General features: G+C 39.6%; 1 protein-coding gene across 1 annotated transcript; it reads left to right on the forward strand.

The window, feature by feature from the left end:
* The first annotated feature begins 2,893 nt into the window (after positions 1-2,893).
* LOC104431364 (pleiotropic drug resistance protein 3) lies at positions 2,894-19,139 on the forward strand. The gene is given in 24 exon segments (XM_039316695.1): positions 2,894-3,282; positions 3,655-3,778; positions 4,411-4,496; positions 5,246-5,330; positions 5,801-5,960; positions 11,177-11,253; positions 12,271-12,324; positions 12,421-12,511; positions 12,662-12,963; positions 13,044-13,325; positions 13,478-13,794; positions 13,938-14,098; positions 14,175-14,278; positions 14,863-15,016; positions 15,097-15,197; positions 15,263-15,400; positions 15,507-15,839; positions 15,916-16,206; positions 16,550-16,633; positions 16,759-16,892; positions 17,491-17,718; positions 18,024-18,195; positions 18,375-18,629; positions 18,873-19,139. Coding segments are annotated over 24 exon segments (4,389 nt in total).
* Positions 19,140-24,683: the final 5,544 nt, after the last annotated feature.

The raw sequence follows: 24,683 nt of genomic DNA on the forward strand, positions 1-24,683 counted from the left end.
GATAGATTTCGTGTATGTGATGTCTTCGACATCCCCCAAAATTTTGATTTTAGATTGATTCCTTTCAAGTTTGGATCATATTTAAAATGCCTATGACATCCATTAGTAGTGCATAATATGCATCTCGAATTAGCCTTGATAATTAAATGCGCCTCATAGCTATAATGGAATCCTATCTCAATTGCATTATTTTCTCTTCAATTTGACATTGCACTCATCCAGGTTTGAACCATGTTTAAAATGCTTGCGATATCTATTAGTGGCGCATGATATGTGCCCCGGATTAGCCTTGGCAATTAAATGCGTTCCATAGCCAAAATGTACCTATGTCAAAACACCCCATATTCTCATCAATGTTTCAAATACATCTAAAACTTTTTGAGGCATCATATGAATCATGCATACATAACATCACTTCATTTGTTAGAAACGCATGTGATCATGTTTGGCTCTTGATGACTGAATAAGTGATCTAGTGTTGGCTTGCTAATATTGTTTGATTGGTTGAGAACCAAGGCCCGGTGGCCAGCATGCATGTTTACTTTCAACTATGCATGTGATTTTTAGATGTATGCATAAGTGTAATACATGATCTCATGGGGACTTTGTGTCATACTTAGAACCTGTTTTAGGGTCTTCTTTAGCATTGGTTTCCATGTGAGAATACAAATAGTGGCCAATAGCTATGAGTCACTTTAAAAATGGATTGGGTACATGTTCTAAGTGGATCGTTGCATGAATTACAAAAGCCGATCCCGAGGCCAAGTTTGATCAATTAGACATTGTCTTAATTTCTTGACTGTTTTTGTGATTGTGATTGTTTTTGTATGTTTGTAATGATGATTGTTTCTTTCGCATTGTAAGTACCTAGTCTTAGTATTAGTTTAGGCTTAGCATAGGTCCATGGAGGTTGTAATCCCCAATACGTAAAGGTGATGGATAGTCAATGTCCAATTTGGCCTTCTTTTGTACCAATGATTCCCTGATATATGTTTTGGGTTGCCTCGAGTTGAGTTGCAGGTTTATTCTTTTGGTTTACTTTCATTTTAGGATTGTATTTTAGATTTATCGCTTTCCTTAACTATTTTTGGATGTTTACTTATTGCACTGTCCTTAAATTTTAATTGATTTTTTTTTCTTTTTCTCTTTTGATAGAAATAGAATAGCATGAAATTGATCATCGACGTATGATCACCTAGTTAGTTTTTTTCATTGGCATGAAAAAGTAAAAAAAAAAAAAAAAAAAAACATGCATGTTGGACACCTTAGGAAATAAGACAAATTGTTAAGTACCGAAAGAGCGCTAATAGAAATTTTAGTGTAACCAAGTCCCCGAATGTTAGAATCTTTGGTTGCATTGATGGACCACGGACCCTTGATTGGGTTTTCAAACCGGCCCCTAAAAACGAGGTTAGTGATGACCCCTAACTTTCATCTAAGTTGTCTTAAACAACTTGTAAATAATAAATGAATATGTCGTAAGGGATATGGGTCTTGACAAGACTTATCATAGTGTAGCATACTCGATATGAAAATCTCCTAAATGATGAAGTGACGCCATCCTTATGGATGAGTGTACTATCGGGAGAGCTACCATGGTAAGAGTATCTTTAAACTTACCTTTACGTATGATTTCCTTTTGACCTTAAAATCGTTGATCAAAATGTGTCATGACGTCGAGGTAGAGTCACGACAACTCCTGCTGTTACGGGAGGTGCAAGTTTGGGAGAGCAAACTCATATGGTTGATCCTCAATGTTAGATATTTTAGCCTTTCTTCTGGTATACTATTCTATATTCCACAACTTGCTGATGTCTGCACCATGTTAGTTGCTAAGTTCTACCATCTAATGCCATTGTCTTATCCTTGAAGTCTCTACATGATTTAGCAGGTCATGGATCAAATCAGTGACTCATGTTTACTTGGTGCTGGGTGAAAATACGGGTGCGTGTTTAACACTCTTGAAATGAATTTGTGGCGTGGAGGGACAGATACACTTAATTGATAGGGGCGTAGAGGCAATGATGTGGAACAGAGATGCTTCCGTATGCATATAATGTTATTCTTTTGTGATGCAGTTTTATGAATAGATCACACCGATTGAATCATATTGATGCCTGAGTTATTTTATTTCTATATTCACTTTTTCACGAGAAGGCTAATGAGCAAAGTCGAACGTTGCTAATTCATTCCAAAAGAGGGATTGCCTTAGATATCTTGACCTTGGTTCATTATTTGGGAAAGTATTGCCTATTTGACCAAGGGAAGAGAAGAGACATAAGACGTGAGAGAGAAGCATGCGCCATATACCAGCCTAAACTACACAGTAGTCTCATGCTATGATTGGAAGAGTGAGAAGACAGGTTTCTAAAGTATGGAAGTCAACTTCCTACTTTTGGTTACTTGAGAAAGCATATGAAAGTCAACTTCCTACTGTCGGTTACTTGAAAAGGCAACATACTGTGCCAAATCAGATGTTTGCGGGCTTATATAAACTTAATTAACTGACATATCTCTTACTTCCCCTGCCGGCCACAAAAAATGAGTTACTTTATCAGTTCAACGTTCCTCGTGCAGCAATGATTAACTGACCCCTGCCGGCCATAAAAAATGAGTTTCTTTATCAGTTCAACGTTCGTCACGCAGCAATGATTAACTGACCCCTGCCGGCCACAAAAATGAGTTACTTTATCAGTTCCATGTTCCTCATGCAGCAAGCTTATGAATAACGTATTTGATTGCTTCATCTTCATTTGATACCAGTACCGTGGGTCTATACATATTCATAATTATCTTCATTTGATACCAGTACCGTTGGTCTATATGTACGTATAAGCATATATAGCATTCCAGTTTTTCTTCAGAGTTGACATTTGTGCCTACACTCTCACATATGGCTGAGCTAATCGGAACAGAATCAGATGGTATAGATTCCATTAGCAATGAGTTATCAGAGCTAGAAAGGAGCCTGGGATCATCATTTTGGCTTCAGGGATTGAGTTTTCGAAGCACTTCGGCTGTAAGCACAACAAAAGATGATACCAATGATGAATATGATCTCCAATGGGCTGCCATTGAGAGGTTACCAACTTTTGAGCGGTTGAGGTCGTCACTGTTTGAGTGTGAGATCGATGGAAGGGCAGTTGATGATAAAGGAAAGAAAGTGGTTGATGTTTCCACGCTTGGTGCATTGGAACGTCATTTTTTCGTAGAGAAGCTCATCAGGCATGTCGAGAATGACAACCTTAATTTGTTGCGCAAGATCAGAGACAGAACAGAAAAGTAAGCTAATTCTTCTCCTCTTGATAATGGGAGTTGCATCTATATTCAGAAAGTCGAATGGCTATGGAGTTACCTAGATACATTAAACCTGTGGCAGCATAAAAGATTTGTGCAGACCTAAGCAGCATGAGACCCCAAAAGTTCATTAACAGATGAAAACACTTCTGTTCATAAAATGCGTTCCAATATACATGCTTCCATTTGATCTTGGTAAGAGGCCACACCATGCCTGCCCATGTTGGCCAACTTATTTGAATGAGGTTTTGCTTCCTTCTTGCTTTTTTCTTTCCTCGTTTACTTCCTCAAACTCATCCCGTGGGTGTTATTTTTCATGTAGTAAGGAAATAATTGCTGTCAAACTGTCTTCCACAGGGTTGGTGTCAAATTGCCCACCATAGAAGTGAGATATCTGAATTTATGTATTGAAGCAGATTGTGAGATAGTTCAAGGAAAGCCCCTGCCTACTCTCTGGAATTCCCTAAAGAGCATGCTTCCTGTGAGTACTTTTTTTTTTTTTTTGGGTCGATTACAGTACTACTGTAAGTATCTTTCTTGTGGAGTAGATTGTAGGAATTCTTGCCTTTCCCCATTGTTGAACAGGTGGCTAAATATTAAAGATTGAATTTATTTCGTGTGAACTGCTTTCCAACATGTATTTCTATGCCATCGGCAAAATAATTGCAAGTTCTTTAACTCCTGTCATCTTGAATTTGGTTTTTCTTTGTGTATAGATGCATGTTCGTTCTTTTATTTTTTGAGAAAAAAATCAGGCTAAGAAGGAGCTTGTCCTTCTTGAAGAGATTAGGTGTTAACGATAACTCGCGTTTGTTCAAATATACTATTGCCAATTAGAGGCTCTATTTTGGAAGTGCGGCAAAACCATGTACATCTCTATGTTCTGATTTGCCAACACTGCTTTTTTGTTCCCATGCCCATTCTTTCATCCTTCTGCTGCTGTAACACTCATCCTGTAATACTTTAGTCTGTCATAAGACTGAACTACTCCTCACCGTTTTGTGTGTTGCAGAAAAATTTCAACGGATGTTTTTGGCATCATGTCAATTTACCTTAAATGGTTGGTGCTTCCTAGCAATTTATTAATTCAAGTAAATTTAACATTTTGTCCAGGGTATTCCTGCAATGCCAGGTTCAGAGTCACGTAAGGCCAAAATAAACATCATTAAGGATGTCGGTGGAATTATAAAGCCTGGAAGGTTTGTTATCCTGTTACAGCTCTTCCAATCCCATCATCTCTGGGAAATTGTGCCTCACCCTTCGTCTTTAGGCAGTCTTAGTGTCTTCAACTATTTCATTCACTTCATCCACTAGTAAGCGGCTGGCTGATGGTTCAAGGCTTGCTCCTCATCGCCAAGGTTGCAAGTTCGAATCTTCAATTGCTAGCGTCTCAAGTGGGGGGCCATGGTGGTGGAGTCTTGTGCTAGTCTCCCTCGAGATATAGGGGCCCGGTCCTTTGATGCTGTTCGGGCACGGGGGGCCCATGGTGGAGTCATCGGTTACCGAAAAAAAAAGAGCCTATTTCATTCACTTCTAGCTGCAATTGTTTGCATCACCTACACTCAAATTAATATCCAGACTCGATATAGGTTGTAAAAGGCTAATTACTTAGCTTTTACAATGAACTTTTCCAAACTTGAGCATAACCTCATTACCCACTTCGTAGCAAGTGATGATGTTTGTGAGCATTGGCTGATTCTTTATATTTGAGAGCAGCGCCAAACTTTGGCAATTCGCACCATATTTGCCCACAGTGAAAAGTTTTATGAAGTTTGAGAAGCTTGCTAGCATAACCTACCTTTTAATGGGAATGGTTATCTGACGTATTGCCAATCTCATTATTACACCTGCAATTCAAGAAGATTATTGTCCTAACAGTTTTAAGAGAGCAGCACAAGCTTGATGATAGAAGAGTACATAATATTCATTGTGCCTTTTCTTGCCACAGAATGACTCTACTGCTTGGACCGCCTGGATGTGGGAAAACTTCCTTTCTAAAGGCTCTTTCAGGGATTCTAAGCAAATCACTCAAGGTTTTATGCTCGCTCTATGCTTAAGAACTTCTATCTCAAACTGCACTAGGCTTAAAGGCAATACCAACTTACGGCATGTATGGTTTACAAATGACATGTAAACTGAGACAGAATCATGCTCAAGGGAACGCATGCTCATCCAAGTTCTTCTTTATATAAAAAATCAACATCAGCATCCTAGCAGACATGGACTCAGCGAATTTTCTTGAAGTCAACGCTGAGGCATATTGTGCTATCCTATTTGATGAAAGTGCTTGGAGGGTGCTGAGAAGTGAGAGATAATATTGTGTGCATTTGTCTTCTATGCATTTTGTAGCTAATTGGAACAGAACTATTCTCTAGTCTATGGTTAATTGCACAGAACTTGAAGTTCGAACTAAGCGAATTGAGTACTGTCAAAGCATCTGGAAAGTCTTATTAATCTGTCTTTGAGTTTAATATTCTCTCCTTTTCCCTCTCTTATCTGACAGGTCACTGGAGAAATATCATATAATGGCCACAAGCTTGACAAGTTCATCCCGCAAAAAACGTCTGCTTACATAAGCCAATATGATCTGCACATTCCAGAAATGACCGTGAGGGAAACACTGGACTTCTCTGCCCGTTGTCAGGGTGTTGGAAGCCGAGAAGGTGAATATCCTTTGTGAAGAATAATCTGATTTAGTATTATTCAATTAAGTTTAATATATATACATCAAAATAAACCCTAAAAGTCCTAAAGACCAATTTACCCTTTGTACTCCTAACACTCTCCCTCAAGCTGGAGCATCGATATTAATCATGCCTAGCTTGTTACAAATATGTTCTATCCTCCCATTACTCAAAGATTTAGTAAAGATGTTTGGAAGTTGTTCACCTGTTTGAATATGATTGGGAAGGATCACTCCACTTTGCAACTTCTCTTGGATAAAATGACAGTCAACCTCAATGTGTTTTGTTCTCTCATGAAACATGCAGCTTTATTATTGCACCATAGAGTCATGGGTATTGAATCTTTAGCCTAATTCAGTGAATAACTGTTATTCACACTAATTCACATGTCACTTGTGCCATGGCTCTATCTTCTGATTCAGCACTGGAGTGAGCAACAACACTCTATTTCTTACTCTTCCATGATATTAGATGGTACAATATCTAGTAGTTGATCTCCTATCATCTAGAGATCCTACCCAATCAGCATCAGAGAATCCTACAACCCTGCTATGACCATGGTTTTGGTAGACAATTCCTTTCCTCGGAGCTTTCTTCAAATACCTCAATATCTTAATAACTGCATCCCAGTGAGATGTACAAGAGGAAGACAAAAACTAGCTTACCACGCTAATAGGAAAAGCAATGTCTGGTCAAGTAACTGTGAGATAATTCAGCTTACCTATCGGTCTTCTATATCTCTCATGATTATTAAGAATCTCTTCTCCCTCAACAACCAATTTAACTCTTTGTTCCATGAGTGAATCAAAAGGCTTTGATCCCAACATACCTATTTTAGTGAGCAAATCTAAAACATATTTTCATTGTAACAAAACAATACCTTTTTGTGACTATGCCACCTCAATTCTTAGAAAATATTTTTATTTTCCTAAGTCCTTAGTTTGAAATTGTTGATGAAGATATGTCTTGAGTTTAGCTATACCAATCAAGTTATCTCCGTGATGATAATATCATCAACATACACAATCAAAAACAGTTTACCTCCCCTTGAATGTTTATAGAAGAAAGAATGATCATTTCCACATCTTCCAAACCATGCCTATGGGGATTGCTTCAAACCATGTAAAGACTTTTTAAATTTGCAAACCAGTCCAAACTCTCCTTGAGCAATAAACCCCAGAGGTTGCTCCATATAAACCTCTTCATGAAGAGTACCATGCAAGAAAGTATTCTTGACATCAAGCTAAAATAAAGGCCAGTTATATGTTGCCGTAAGAGAAATCAAAATACAAACGGAAGTAAGTTTGATAACAGGAGAAAATGTGTCTAGATAATCAATCCCATACACCTGAGCATACCCTTTGGCAACAAGTCTTGCTTTTAAACAAGCAAGAGAACCATCGGGATTGACTTTTACAACATATACCCATCGACAGCTAATAGCAGTTTTGTCTAGAGGAAGTGGCACTAAGTCCCAAGTTTGATTAATCTCAAAAGCCTTTAATTCTTTTTACATTGATGTCCTCCGGCCAAAACTTTGCAATGCCTCAGCAACAGACTTGGGAACTGGATATTGTTCAACTGTACATAAAAAGGCTTGAAAAGTAGGTGACAAAGAAGAGTGAAATAAAATTTGCAATAGAATGTTGAGTACAAGTACATGTACCTTTGCGATGAGCAATAAGAAGATCAAGATCAAATGCAAGAGGAGGGTCGGCTAATGTCGGATCTGAGTAGAAGATGACGTGGTAGTGATAGGATGAGTAGGGGGAGTAGCAGCTACTCGAGGATGTCGAGTATAAAGCTAAAGAGGAGGTGGTTCCTGTGTATTTTGGTGAGACAGTTGGAATTGTTGACCGAATGGTGGTCACATAAGAGTCTTCATCCAATTCAAACACAGTAGTTGAAACATCATGATAAGAAGCTGATTCAAAAAATATAACACCGGTTGTTATAAAATATTTTTTCAGTAATGGAGAATAACAACGATATCACTTTTGAGTACGGGAATAACCTATAAACATAGCCTTGGGATCAAGTTTTGATACTCCAGGTCGATGATCACAAATAAAATAGACACAACAAAAAATACAAGGTGGTAGGACAAATAGTGGCTCATTGGGAAATGGAGTAAAAATGGAATACCACCTTGCAAAACAAAAGAACACATGCGATTAATGAGATAGCATGCAATTAGAACAGCATCAAACCAAAAGATTTTGGGGACCTTCATATCAAATAACATTGATCTAATAACTTCCAATAAATGTCTATTCTTTCTTTTAGCAAAATCATTCTATTGTGGTGTATTAGGATAGGAAGATTCATGGATCATACCATGTTGAGTTATAAAATTAGAGAAATGAGTAGAAAAGTAATCCTTAGCATTATCAGAATGCATAACTTTAACATGCACACCAAATTGAGTATAAATTTCAGATATAAAAGCTTGGAAAATAGAAAATAGTTTTGAACAATTTTTCATTAAATATAACCAAATGACTCTGGAGTAGTCATCAACAAAAGTAACAAAATATCTAAAACCCAAATTAGAAACCACATGAAATAGACCCCAAATATCTAAATGAACTAACAAAAAAGGAGATGTTGCTTGTTTAATAACTTGAGGTTAATACGATGTAATTTGCCAAGTTGGCATGACTCGTATTCTAGACTAGAAAGAGATTGAAAACTAGAATCTAACTTTTGAAAACTACTTAGAGAGGGATGACCAAGAAGACAATGAATCTGATGTAAGGATGCAACACTTGAGCAAGCAATTGAAGGTGCATCTTCAAGTACATATAGTCCCCTTGCCTCATGTCCTCTACCAATCGTCCTCTTCATAGCTAGATCCTGAAAAACACAAGAATCAGGATAAAATGTTATTGAACATTGAAAGTTTTTATTTAATTTACTAATAGACATGAGGTTAAATAGAAATTGTGGGAGATAAAACACTGAGAACAACGGTAATGAAGGAGTTGGATGAACTATGCCAATCCCCTTAACATGTGTAGATGATCCATTGGCTAGGGTAATTATGGACGAAGATGGAGAAAGAGAAGAAAATATATCTAAAAGACATGACATGTGGTTGGAACCCTCGAATCAATGATCCAAGGGCGAGAAGCAGTTGAAAGACATGTAGTAGCATTATATGTCTATACCAAAGTAGCAGTAGAAGAAGTAGGCTCTGAGATCTGAAATTGGTTGTATCGGGCATATTCCTCATCGGACATAACCACTACCTTGCTTTCAGAAGACTATGGAGGAGAGTCAGTATTAAAATCTATATTTGTGAACTGGTGTTGTTGCCCTGATCTCCCATGTAACTTGTAACAAAATATCTGGATATGACCAGGTTTGCCACAGTAATAACAAGTTCGTGTAGCCCCTAAGTTATAAGTAGACATGTGGGATTGTCCATAGAGATGCCGTTGGCCTTAACCTCTCCTTGTTCCTATGCCTCAGCTTCCACCTCGGCCACCACGCCCACCATATCCTCCACGATTTCCTCCATCACTCCTATTACCACTACCAATTTGAGTCTGGGACACAAGAGTTGAACTACTTATCATAGATGTAGTATCCTAAGAAGTCTCACAAGACACTCGAAGAATTCGAGCAAACATATCTGTGAGTGATGCAATATTCTCTCCTTCAAGAATTTGAGACATAACAGTTTCATATTTAGAATCAAGGCCTCCTAAGAATCCCATTACAGCCAATCGTTCTCTTTGACATTGCATTTGTTGAACATCGGCCGAAATATGACGAACATCATTCAACACTTCATACATTCTCTTAAAGTCTGCAAAGTATTGCATAATAGAACGCCCATTCCTTTCATATCGATAAAATTCCTAAGATAGCTCATTAATCCGTTACAAGTTATTTTTGTCAAAATATAACACATTCAAATACTCCCACAGTTCTTTGACTATATCAATATGAGTTACCAGATCAACTACATTACTCTCCATGAAATTTAGCATTTGACCAAGAATACGTGCATTGACAACATTCCAAGTTACATCATCCCTAAGCTTAGACTCAGTTAAGTGTCTATGTTGATTTCTGCCTGTCAAAGTAAGCTTCACGATTTTCTTCCATTGATGAAAGTTAACACTACCCTCAAGCTTCTTATCAGTAATTCGATTAGACGAAAAGGAAATCACCTTAGTCATCACAGCACTATTCTTCTCAAGATCAACTTCAACTATACTATTTGAGGAATTGCCCATTTTCCAAATAATAAGAAAATTCCAACCTCGTTTCCTTCAAACAACTCAGTCTTAGTAACTCAATAACCCAATATTACCACACAAAATCTCCACAACCCACAGAAAGTAATAGAGACTGCCACTAATTCACAGACCCTCATTTTAACAAATTTATAATCAGAAAATGGTCAGTCAACTTCCCAGCCATCAAAAACGAAGCAACACAGACCATAGAAACTACAGAAAATCAATGTAAAGGGACAAAAAAGAATTTCTCCTTTCAGTCACAAAGGGAAATATCTGTACCCCCAAAATAGCTCATCCCAAAACCCAATTCACTTAAAAAAGATCGCATCTTCTCCCACGAAAATACCTCATAATCCAACCTTGGTGCAGCGCCTGTGCTTTGCGTTATACCTGATGGCATTGTCAAGTCCTCATGCGAATTCAGTGGGTCAGCCACCAAAACCAGCGACCCAGCAAGCCTGTGAGCCACTTGATGGGGCCGTGCAACCAAAATTAGCGACTTAGCACGCCGCGTGAATCACACGATGGAGCTGCGCTAGCTGCCCGAGCCGGGCAAGCTGCGCCAAAGAGCTGCACTCAGGGAAAGTTTGAGAAAGGAGTCGCGTGAGAAAGTGGTCATGCCAGGAAGCAAGAGAAAGAGAGAGAGACACTTGACAGTGACAAGCCGCACTGGCAGCAGTGACAGCCGACTGTTCCGGTGAGTCGACAGCAGCAAGTGACTGCTACGTCGATTAGGGTTAAGCCCTCGGCTTTAATACCATTTGAATAAAAAACTGATTTAGTATTATTCAATTAAGTTTAATATATATACATCAAAATAAACCCTAAAAGTCCTAAAGACCAATTTACCTCTGTACCCCTAACATCCTTCAAAGTGGTTTTGGATCTGTCACTTGGAATCTGTGTTAAATGATGGTCTTCTTGGTTTTTCTGGTTGCTAAGATATCATGATGGAGATCAGCAGAAGGGAGAAGGAAGCAGGAATTGTTCCAGATCCTGATACAGATACTTACATGAAGGTACCTTAGTGACAATCTCGAACTTTTTTCTCTCTACCCATTATAAGGTACAATGTGAGTCTCCTGTTTTGTTACTGGAAAAAAGCCGATTCGAATCTCAGCATTGAATTATTCCTAGAAGGCGAAGAGCTGTAAATCATAGTTTGGTTGTTTTTCTGGAAGACAAATTCGGACTTTTGTGCTGTATCATATAAAAGAGGATATAAACTGATTTTTCTGCATTAAAATGTAATTTCAACAGTTAAGTGGGGGGTAACAGTGAGTTTCTGCGCTCTTCTATTCCTTCTCCGCCGAGGAAACAATCTTTGAAAACTGGGATGGCTGGGATGTAACATTTGCATTAGATTGTTTCTTAGCCAGGTTACTAGAAGTTCTACTTTGAGTGTGGTGCAACTAGTGCAGTTAATAGTCACAGATTCCACTGAAACATAAATAACAAGTTAAAAAGTCCAACTCAAAAGCTTAAGCCGTTAGGTGGAGGAGACTACATGAATAAAAAGAGTATTTAGGTCTATGCATATTCACGTCGAATTTGACCACACACATTTACGAAAGAAATAGCACTAGCTTTGATATTATGTCGAGAGAAAAAAAAAATTGAAATGAATGCTTGATTAGGTAAACGTGACTCCAAGCCATCTATTTATAATGAAGCCAAGAGGCCAAAACTACAATATCACCATTATTGTTTCCACGCATAAAATAATAAAGGAAATGGACAAATATGCTCCCATCGGCCAAATACTCTCCACTCGTTAAGACCATGGCATAGGCTTAAGGGACGGAATAGTGTGCGTAGCATAGGCGAAAAACACAGGTTTGAGTCCCCACACAACTTGTTCAAACGAACCATGTTGGGGCCACCGACCCAGTCTTGGGCTTGTGTCTCACTTGATCTATTGAATTGATGGGAGTACTTCATGTGTCCAACCAATCCAATGTGAGCTCGTTATGATAAAAGGAAATATTGGCCACTTCTAGAACTTTTGTCCACAATAATCATGTCTCGTTTACCAGGCAATTGCTCTCAAAGGACTTAAAAGAACTCTTCAGACGGACTATATTTTAAAAGTAAGCTCTTTTGACTGAGTCGACAGTTAATTAATTTGCTGTAAATCAAATATTTAAGCAGAAACTTCCGTCTTTATTTCTTCAACTTCTTTGCAGATCCTAGGGCTGGATATCTGTGCAGACACGTTGGTTGGAAATCCCATGAGAAGAGGAATCTCAGGTGGTCAAAAGAAAAGATTGACTACAGGTAGTAGAAACACAGAATGCAGCAAATCTCATTGAGAATAAAATTCTATGTGATTGAAGTGAAAAATGTTTTACTATCATTTCCAAGCTTGGCTACTTAAATTTCCAAAATCTTATCTGAGAAGTCAACTTTCTGGTAAAAATTGTACAGCGGAGATGATTGTTGGCCCAAATAAAGCTCTATTCATGGACGAGATAACGAACGGCTTGGACAGTTCAACGGCCTTTCAGATTGTTTCTTGTCTTCAGCAACTAGCACATTTGACAGATGCCACTATACTGGTTTCGCTTCTTCAGCCTGCCCCAGAAACATTTGATCTGTTTGATGACCTTATTCTGATGGCTGAAGGGAAAATCGTCTACCAAGGCCCTTGTGACCAAGCTCTAAAGTTTTTTGAGGACTGTGGATTCAGGTGTCCTGAAAGAAAAGGGGTTGCCCATTTCCTCCAAGAGGTAGCAAACACTCAGCAGATTGTGCACTGCAAGTTAGCTACCTTGGTCGATCATTAATTACGTTGCCTGCTGATATGCAGGTTATATCAAGAAAAGACCAAGCACAATATTGGCAGCGTCCTGAGCTACCGTATAGCTATATGTCAGTCAATATGTTCTGTAAAAAGTTCAAGGAATCTTATTGTGGGATGAAGCTAGATCAGGAGCTTTCAGACACATTTGATAGGTCCAAAATCCACAAAAATGCTGTTTCTTTTAATGTATACTCTCTGTCCAGATTGGAACTTCTGAGAGCATGCACAGCGAGGGAACTTCTTCTCATGAGGAGAAATTCTTTCATCTATGTTTTCAAATCAGTACAGGTCAAACTAAACTCTCATACATCTCTAGCAGCTTTTATGATGTATATCACTTTCAACGTTCATGCCTATTATAATCTAATTTTTAATCTATCTCCCTGATTCTAATTTCAAAAAGGACCTTGGAAGTTGATTATTGCCATTGCATCATACAGCTCATTTTCATTGCATTTATCACGATGACTGTATTCTTGCGGACTCGGATGGGAATAGATGTTTTTCATGCCAACTACTATATGGGCTCTCTGTATTATGCGCTAGCCATACTCCTCATTGATGGATTTCCGGAATTAGCAATGACCGTTTCAAGGCTAGAAGCCTTCTATAAACAAAAGGAGCTGTACTTTTACCCTGCTTGGGCTTATGCAATTCCAGCATCTATACTGAAACTTCCTCTTTCACTGCTGGAATCTGTGGTTTGGACATCTCTCACATATTATGTGATTGGATACAGTCCTGAAGTAGGAGGTAAGTCTTAACGTGAGAGTTCTTCAGTTTAGGACCTTTCATTACCTCACCTCCATAACCTTCTTTTACATTTCAATATCATCTGTAAGTTTTACTACCTTTTACAAGTAAGCCAGTGCTTCTATTGTTTTCTGCTTATTTATGCAGGTTCTTCCGCCAACTATTACTTCTTTTCTCTGTGCACTTGTCCTCAGTATCCTTGTTCCGTTTTCTTGCCTCAATCTTTCAAACTATGGTTGCCTCCACCTTAGCTGGTAGTGTTGCATTACAGATTTTGATGCTATTTGGTGGTTTCATCATCCCGGAACGTAAGGATGGTAGAATTTCTATTTGTTTGATCTTGGATGAATAAGTGTGGCTTAATATTTCACTTTGTCGCTGCAGCCTCTATGCCTGCTTGGTTGAAGTGGGGTTTCTGGGTCTCTCCAATAACATATGGAGAAATTGGACTTTCTGTCAATGAACTTGATGCTCCACGATGGCAAAAGGTGAGGGCCTTGTAGAAGTGAGAACAAGTATTTGGCTCCTGTAGTTCCTTAAGTTGCAGAAGTGCTTAAGCACTTTTATCTAGGAAAGTATTTTGACATGCTAGCACTCTTGGTTAGCTAAACTGGCTTGGCTATTTCAATGTTCTTTTGTTTGTGGTGCTCTGAGTATGCGGGCAAGACACAAGTCCATCTGTTTATAAATCTGAGGGCTTCACTTAACAAAAGATGTTGACAATCTTTATGTCCTATGGTCTCATTCTTGTAATTTCTCTGTGCTACCTTTTTTCCTAAGATCAGTGCATCTCTTGATGTTATAGCTTCCAGTTACTTGACTTCGATACAACACAATTACTGGATTAATGATAATATCCACGAGACAAGTATTTGGGTACTCGTATTCTTTCAGAAAACAAAATATCCTCAAAAGTGGGTACAATTTTGTAATCCATAGGAAAACTAACATCCTCTGCATTTCTCCATGCATTTTAACTTGTTTTTGCTTAAATGAATCATTGATTTAACTAACTTTCTCTTCATCTTTTTATGCAAGGGATTAGTTCTTACTGTTAAACGTATATTCACAGATATTGTCATCAAACACTACAGTAGGGAGTGCGACCCTTGAAAGCCGAGGACTAAACTTTGATGGGTATTTCTTTTGGGTATCAATCGGTGCCTTATTGGGATCTACTTTAGTGTTCAACATCGGTTTCACTTTGGCCTTAAGTTTCTTGAAGCGTAAGTTCATTTCTGCATCTGGACCTCACTTTTGCAGCAATAGTGCCAAGGGTGTTCATGAATCACTTTAAAACTTACAGCTCCAGGATCATCACGTGCTATCATTTCACGTGAGAAGTACTTGCATAGTCGTGAAACTGAAGATTCTCATGACAGCATAAAGCATGAAGAGACAAAGAAAGTTGCTGCTGAACCTATGCAAACAAAAAATGGTCGAGTCCGAAATTCTTCCTCGCCCAATTATAGTCACGCAATTATTATTTTTGATGTTCCTTTAAAATTATTAAACCAGCTTCTTTATTTCAAACAGGCAGGATGGTGTTACCTTTCACACCGTTGACGCTCGTTTTTAACAATCTGCAGTACTACATAGACACCCCTGTGGTAACCTGGAACTCCTCTTTCCTCCTGAAGTTGCAAGATTGAACCTTTCAGATCCAATAAATGATGATGTCTCTTCTCACTACATTCTCCCTTTCGAGTTTCTCAGGAAATGAGAGAACGAGGATTTGCACAGAAAAGACTGCAACTTCTCTCTGATATCATAGGCGCATTCAGACCTGGTATTCTTACCGCGTTGATGGGTGTGAGCGGAGCTGGGAAAACTACTCTTATGGATGTCCTTTGTGGGAGAAAAACTACCGGCTATATTGAAGGAGAAATAAAAGTCGGTGGTTATCCCAAGGTTCAAGAAACATTTGCAAGAATCTCCGGTTACTGTGAGCAAACAGACATACATACCGCACAAATCACAGTGGAAGAATCTGTCATATTTTCCGCATGGCTTCGTTTGGATCCTCAGATTGACTCAAAACGTAAAATGGTAAGATTACAGTCCTGGCTTCTGATAATTTGCTTTGTTGAGCTACCATCAGGACAATCATGAATTGCCCGTGTAGGAATTTGTTAATGAAGTCTTGGAGACAATCGAGCTTGATGGAATAAAAGATTCTTTAGTGGGCATACCTGGCATTAGTGGTCTATCCACAGAGCAACGAAAACGACTCACAATCTCTGTAGAGCTTGTTGCAAATCCTTCCATAATCTTTATGGATGAGCCTACAACAGGACTTGATGCTAGAGCTGCTGCGATTGTCATGCGAGCAGTGAAGAACATAGTTGATACGGGAAGAACAATAGTTTGCACCATCCACCAACCCAGCATTGACATATTTGAGGCTTTTGATGAGGTAAAGCGTGTTAATCTATATATGTATACACACACACACACACACTATTCATTAGTTGGCTTTCTTCCAGCATGCTAGAACGATTAGATGAATAGGTTTCATATGGATCACAAGTGAAGATAACAGTATCGAATCACTAGAGCAGATTTTTTTTTTTTTAATTTCATTAAATAATGGTAGCTCTTAAATCACTATGAGCAGAATCGTATTTTTCATTTCATTTTGATTGAAGAAACTCTTAAAAAAGCCACATCTTAGCCAGTAATTTCTTGTGTAAAATATTTTAGTACTTCTGGTTAGATATTGGAAGGCCTAATCTCTCTCTCTCTCTCTCTCTGAGCAGTTGGTTTTATTAAAAACTGGTGGACGGCTGATTTACTCAGGACCCTTGGGACATAACTCAAGCAAAATTATAAAATACTTCGAGGTCAGTTTGATGCCCTAACACAAAGATTTGAGAATTGCTTCCATTGCTTGTAATTTGACTACATAATTCTTATCAAAACAACTGGTAATAATTAATAGCTCCAATAAACAACTTCTGTTGGACAGAGTATTCCAGGGGTGCCAAAGATTAAGAGCGACTGCAATGCAGCTACATGGATGCTAGAAGTGACTTCTACCTTAGCTGAAGCTGAACTTGGGATTGATTTTGCTCTAATATACAGAGAATCGACATTATATGAGTAAGTTCATCCTCTACTACTATTGAGTGCCCAATAACAGTGTGCATGCTTGATAATTGTCTGAGATGGTACATGATATCCTGCCATTTTCTATCATAGTCAACATACGGCAATGGTTTCTTTGGGCTTTTCCTTCAGGCTGTATAAGCTCCTGGAGTCTTAAGATTTTAGACTGAGCTGATAAGCCATATCATGTGTGAGAAGCTTAAGTCATTAGGTGAAGACATGGTTAGTCTAGTCTTTTTTGTCTAGTACTAAGTGTGGAAATTTAATTGGGGAGGCAAATGGGGCCTGGAAAGATTCGAACTCAGTAGCTCCAGCTGTGATTCTAGGTAAGATTTTGTAGAACAACTGCTAATTGTTCTAAAAGCTTTAGCTGTTTGATGAAGGCGTGGTTATTATTTGAATATTCTAACACCCTATATATGATAACCCACAGCTTTGTCTGCTGTATCTTGACCTTGCCTTCCAGTGTCTCTAGTTGTCTTCAGACTTAACCAGTGTTCCTGCTCCGATCTCCTCAGTTAACAGATGTGAAGTTTGATTGATCCATTGACAAACTCCATTTTGATCAACCTTTTGTTGTTTTTGCTTCCAGGACCAACAAAGAACTTGTAAACAAGTGGAGCACTCCACCTCCCGGTAGTAGTGACTTGCACTTCGCCTCCCAATTCTCGCAGAACAGGTGGGGACAATTCAAGTCATGTCTCTGGAAGCAGTGCTTGTCCTATTGGAGAATTCCTCCTTACAACTTGATGCGTATCCTTTACACAATTGCCGCGTCTTTTCTGTTAGGGGTACTGTTCTGGAAGCAAGGGAAGAAATTGTGAGTAACTATCCCTCTCGGTTAATTTGAGACTTGAGTCTGCTGGAGTTTTGGAGCACAAGCTTATTGAAATGATCTTCAACAAGGAAGAAGTAAAAGCAAAGTGCATACCTTCTAGGCTGGCAATTGTTTGGCTGGGTTTTTCAGTTATAAAAAATTGCATCGATTGGCACAATTAACTAGCATATATTCAGTCATATAAAATCATTTATTTTATTTATTTATTATTATTATTATTTTTTTTTATGATCTGGTATGGTTAAGAGGCTGGAATATCTCCTGACGCCATATCCTCTTGTTGATAGAAACAACCAGCAGAACTTATTCAATGCAATTGGTTCGATGTATATAGCCGTTATCTTCTTGGGCGTAAACAATTGCTCATCAGTACTACAGTATATTGCTATGGAACGGACCGTCATGTATCGTGAGAGATTTGCAGGGATGTACTCTTCATGGGCTTTTTCACTAGCACAGGTATAGAAATCTTGGAAGCTGATTGAGTTGGTTAATGTAGTAGTTAGTTAGGATTCAACCTTCTTAACAGATGCACAAATATAGTTCAATTGAATATTCCAAATTCTCAACATGTTATAAGACATATAAAAAGAAGTAAAACAATTTAATCAGATTGTAGTGCTATGCTGATTTCACAGGTTGTTGTTGAGATACCATATGTACTAGCTCAAGCAATTATATTCGTGATCATCACCTATCCGATGATCGGTTATTTTGGGTCAGCATACAAGATTTTCTGGTACTTCTATGTCATGTTCTGCTCATTGCTGTCATACAATTACCTCGGAATGCTGCTCGTGTCCCTGACAACAAATTTCACGGTGGCTGCAATTCTACAATCTGCCTTCAATGCAAATTTCAGTCTTTTTGCTGGGTTTTTAATCCCAAAACCGGTAAGCCATCTGTGTCATTCATCATAGTTTTATCTAATTTTTTTTTTGTTCTTAGCTCTTTGCACAAACATTTTGTCCCTTTTCTTTTCTTTGTATATGTGGAGCACCAAATTATGAAGTTCATGAATCTTACAAGATATAGATATCTTATGCATGTATCAGCAACTACTAATTAAAACTATTCCCTACATCTCAAAATTTAGTGCTTGGGGAATTAATAGTTCTTTACTATCACTGTGGCAGAGAATTCCAAAATGGTGGATCTGGTTGTACTATGCGTGTCCAACATCATGGGCACTTAACGGTATGCTAACTTCGCAGTATGGAGATATTGATAAGAACATATCGGCATTTGGAGATACTAAAACTGTGGTGGCCTTCTTGAAGGATTATTTCGGATTTCACCATGATCAATTGTATGTTGTGGCGATTGTCCTCGTCGCCTTTCCTGTTGTTCTAGCAACTCTTTTCGCGTACTGTATAGGGCACTTGAAATTCCAGAGAAGGTGACGTCATAATTCTCTATTAGTATCACAGTGTAAAATTTAGTTGTATAATCCTCAAAACTAGCTGAATAAAGTGAATAAGTTTTTGTGATATTGGAGTGGCCGCATTGAAACTGTTAGCATTGTGGATATAGAAGTGTCCTAGTTCCAGTATGGCCAATTTGTATAAAGTTTCGAGGAGGATTCAATGCTAGACAATATGGACTATTATTTCATGCGAAATCTCTTCAAGTTCTTGGAACTCTCTCTTATCGTCAATTTGTGGCGATGAAGGAGAGTGGGAGTGCCTCTCTTGGCTTTAGCCCCTTTTATGTCACGCCTCGAATCCCGAGCGCGCACACATCCCTCGATGGTCGATAGAATTGCGAATTTCCCAGGACACATCGCTGACCCAATCATTTTATGTACATGCGAAAGTGAACTAATAAACTTCAGACAACAATCAAACGTATGGGATAGGAAAGTAGGACAACCAGTTAACACAAACCACACTTTATAAACACATTAGGTTTATATACAAAAAGGTCTAGACTCAAAAGGAAGCTACTAGGCTAACCCTACCCCGGACCCTACCTACTTAGGATTCGGGTCTACTATGACACCATTTGGGATGTCGATGTCTAGAGGGTCAACTACCTCTACTTCGGGCTCCTTAGCCTCGGGCAACTAGTTCGTTGCGATATTTGCAATAATATCGATATCCATGACAGGATCGAGCACCATCTCATACTCAGCATTGACGGTAGGCCCGTTGAAACCATCCAAAGGGCCCTCCCGAACCCCGTTAGACCCATGATGGAACCACGCTTTGAATTGATGAGGTACCAACTGGGTAGGCCCTTATTGACCCAAATGGTGGTAATGACGGGCTCACGGGTCCAAGGAGACCCATGGATAGGGAGAATGATACGCTTGGTCTCTGCCTCTCGTAGCCACTCAAAACGGATAGGTTGCACCTCCATCTAAGAACTTGTAAAAATTTAAACCACGACGAGGATGAGATATATTCAGCGAGTCTACACCCTAAACCCTGATTAGGATGAGAATTCACCTAGAGGCAGCCTAAACACGCATCATATAAGACTTATCTCGCCTCAGCACCTCCCTGCACATTAATATATCTCATATATCATATGTAAACGCAGCATGTGCAAACCATTTGGAACACCTCATATCATATATTAATTAATCACAGTGGTTCCGATTATAAGGCCAAATTGTTATAACAAGTCCCATACCGTGCCACACAATTATGTCCATTAATTAGGCGCGGCTATTTCAATCACTCGAGTGTGTTCCAATTATTCACGACCTAACGGCCATGACCAACTCAACAGTCGGTGGTTATCCGGCATAACTGGGCGTTGTCTCGCTTTGTCAGGCATGACAACGTCTACATCTAAAAGGCATTCCCAAATGAGTACCGGCCTAGCCTCTATTGTAATCGGCATTTGTTGAGATGGGGCATCCGAACTTAATCAAGTATCATCCGACGTAAACACATCGTGACGGTTTCCAATAGTGACCACACGCACATCCATGCTCGGCCAAAAATATCATGCTTTGCACTCAAATACTTCTATTTTAAATAATGGACTTGGTCAATTTTCTTCATATTAAAAACACCAAGTAAAATAATTGTGCGTGATCACACAGTCAAATCGAACCATAAAGCGTGACATTTTCTCTTTTAAAAAATCACGATTTTATATAGTATCTAAAATATTTTTGGCGTCAAAACCGACACTCGGTATTTTTCTAATTAAATACCAAAAATTCCTATTTTTGAAATAATAATTCAAAAATCATCACGAAGCACTCAATTGCACAATTTAGCAATCAACTTTATAAACCAATACAACCATAACGATCAGCATAAAATTCTAACAACCGACTATCACAATATAATTTATGCTAATTAAAAATTAATTAAATAAATTGCATTTAATTAAATAAATTGCAATTTATTTAAATTAAACCCTTAATTAACCTACCTAAGCTAATATAACCACTTAATTAAACTAATTAACTAATCTACTAAGCTAACTAATTTAATCTAATTAAACTAACTACATAATCTAATTAATCCCTAACTAAACTAATCTAACCACCTAATTAATCTAATTAACCAAATAAATAATTACACTAACTAAATTAACCTTAATCCTAATTAAGCCTAACTAAACTCCCTTAAGTGCAATTAGTCCCCTAATTAGAGCTTAGGATGTTAACTCACCAGTTAAGTGAGCTAACGGGTTCATGGTGACGGCGGCATGACGGCGACCAAGACCTGGGCCTACAGTGACACCAAAGGAGGCTCGAAAGGGGCTGAAATTGGCTTAACACGGCTCAGCCCAAGGGCTGAAATCTGGTTCTGCTTGAAGGCTGAAGAGGCTGACTCAAGGGGTTGGTCAGGCTTAGTTTGGTGGGTTGGATTGAGCCGAGGCTGAATGAAGCTGGACGAGGGCAAGCGACTGGTCAACGGCGGCAGCAAGCGGATTGTTATTGGCCGAGCGAACAGCCAAGCGGGCGCAGGGACAACAGCAACGGGCAAGCTAGCTGAGCTTGGACAGTCAAGCCAGTGCAGTCACGGAGGAGGAGGTGTGAGGGCGGTGGCTAGTGAAGTGGTTCGGTGCAGGAGATGGCAACAACAACAAGTAGAGGAGATGAAGAAGAAGAAGAAGAAGAAGAAGAAGAAGAAGAAGAAAGGAAGAAGGAGCTTAAACAAAAGCAGATGGTTGGCTAGCAAGGGGATACGCATGAGGGAAAGAAGAAGGAAGAAGAAGGAGAGAGAGGGGAGGACAAAAGATCTTGAAAGTCTTTGCATGAACCAATGAGATTCAAAGAGAAATATCTCATGCAATGATCATTTTGGGCACAAAGTCTTCTACCCTTACTGGCTAAGCTTCCTCCACAAGCCATTTTTCCCTTCAAAATCTCCACAAACATAGCCAAATTGAAGTCCAAATGCAACAGCCCAGTAGCCCTACGAATTTCTTCATTTTCTTCTTCAATTCCTCACTAAATCAACTCAATTTGATGGCCAAAATTGCTGAGAAGGTTGCCCATAACAATTTTCACAATCTCCTTCACAAACCAATCCACTTTGGTAGCCAAAAAGTTCCTCAATTTTGTCCATCCGAATTTCCACCATTTAATTTGCCGATTTTGATTTTTCTGCCAAAATTCTAGGTTCACCTAAAATTCTTCAAAGGATAAGACGAAGTCCTAAAAATAAATCGTGACATGCTCGAACTTTCGATTCCAGAAACCGAGTTCAATTTCGTGATTAAAATCAATTGGACGAGATTTTAGCATGGCATAACCTACCGGGTAGCTTTTAGAAAAATTTAATGCGTTTGACCCGTGGTCGATAATTTTTCAATCAACGTTTGTGCATCTCCGACTCATTGGTGACTCTCGGTTATCGTAAAAATCTCAAGATTTCAATTATGGATACCACATACAGAAAATGAAAACTTTTGACCTGACCTGTACTATTCACAATATGCTCTCAAGCCGTGCAATCGCTCTCTTGTTCACTCACGACTGCTGCTGCTGAATCCAAGCATTTGGATGGATCGTTGGAGCTGAGCTCCGGTGGATCCCTTCTCCCAACCGCCCTCTCCTTCTTCACTGAAGGATTTCAGCTATCTCCTCCCCGTTGATGTCCTAGGTGCCCTTCGATCGAGCCCCCCCCTTTTTTTTTTTTTTTTTTTTTTTTTTTTTTTTTTTCGGTTTTCACGAATCTGATTCTATTGGTGCAAGCTCCTCTGCTGGTGTGGGGTGCTGGGTCTTGGTGGGTTTTCTCTCCCTCCTCCACCCTTGGACTCCATCGAAGCATCTTGCAAAACTTGGCTTCCCCGGGTATTAATGCTCTTCCTTAAATAGGGTTTTCTGGTTTCCTTTATGCTGTGCTGGGCTATTTGAGCAAATGGATACGTCCGCTCGTGAACGCGGTACTTCAAGGAAGGCCCAGCGAGATCGGTCCAGGGGCCGTAGCCGTGGTAGGAGATCTCATCCTCCTTTGGACAAGGGCAAGGGCCTCCCCCCGCCCAATCTCCTCCCACTCGAGCCCATCCACCTGCTGTTTCTATTGTTGCTGGTACCTCTGGTAAACTTGACACTAAACCTGCAGGGACGTGCAAGCCTTCTAGAGGGCGTGTTGCCCCGTTAGATCTTGAGGCTGCCAAGGCGCAAGCCCTTTCTTGGGAAAATATAGCTAAGGCTGCAACCAAGGGATATGACTTCACTTATGTGCCTCCAGACGTGGTTGATGGTGAGCCATTTGCCTGGATTCCATCCGAAGTCCTTGAAGGTTATGATCCTAAATGGAAGGAATGCCTTGTGGGTTATTATGTAGGCAAAGGATTGCCATTCCAGATGACTGAAATTGCTATGAAGAACGTTTGGGAGTCCCAACTTCTGGAAGTCCGGGCGAATGATGATGGTTTTTATTTCTTTCATTTACCGGACCCTGAATTTCGGAGGAAGGTTATTGATTGTGGGCCTCTCACTGTGGCGAAGGTGCCTCTAATTCTGCAACAATGGCACCCATTGCTAGAACTTAAAAGGAACAGCCACAAAACGGTTCCGGTGTGGGTTCGGCTTAGGAACGTTCCGCTTGCTCTTTGGTCTGCCTTGGGAATTAGCACTATTGCTAGTACTATTGGTCGCCCCTTATATGTGGATTAGTACACGGAACAAGTTCGCACCCTATCTTATGTGCGTGTTTGCGTTGAGATCAATGCTAAACATACCTTACCAGAGTTTATACCAATTGGTATCGAAGGAACCACTCGTCGAGTGAACATTCTATATGAATGGAAGCCTGTTGTATGCCCTGCTTGTTGCTCCTTTGGTCATGTTGTGGCTCCAACATACCTGCCCGTCCTCCTGGTACATCTGCTGCAAATACCAACCCCGCTGGTGACTTATCCCGGCCTGCTGATCTTGCTCAGCGAACTCGAGTAGATGAAGGGTGGAAGGTGGTTCGGGGAAAAAAAGGCACCCGTGCTGGTGCTTCTCTGCCTGTCTCTGCTATTGATCCTCCTCAAAACCCAATTATTCCTACTAAGGGGGTTATTCCTAACCTGCAAGAGGCTAGACCCTCCTTGTTGATAAACCTTAACGCCCCCTGCATGCGGGTGGTTACCTCCTTTGTCTCTGAGGATGATTAGGATGTTGAGGCCTCTATTGCTGGATCAGAATTTGAAGAAGATAGGTTGCTTGCTGCTTCCTCGGTTCCGTTGGGTCTGTCTCCCCTTGCTGAACAGGTTCGACCTCCATCCCCTATCCATCAACCAAGTGAAGTACAGCCAACCTCCTCTGATAGTAATGCTCCGGGTAGCCCCAAACCGAAAACTACCTCGAAGAAAAAGCGAGGTAAAAAGTAAGTCCCCCGCCATCTTGTAAATATGTATATAGCTACTTGGAATATAAGAGGATTGGGTGCTCTTGTTAAACAAGCTGAAATCCGTAACCTCATTAGAGTCAATAGCCTGAGTTGTTTGGGCATTTTGGAAACGAAGGCTTCTCCCATTTTGTT

This window comes from Eucalyptus grandis, chromosome 7 (assembly GCF_016545825.1).
Source record: "Eucalyptus grandis isolate ANBG69807.140 chromosome 7, ASM1654582v1, whole genome shotgun sequence".
Classification (NCBI taxonomy): domain Eukaryota; kingdom Viridiplantae; phylum Streptophyta; class Magnoliopsida; order Myrtales; family Myrtaceae; genus Eucalyptus; species Eucalyptus grandis.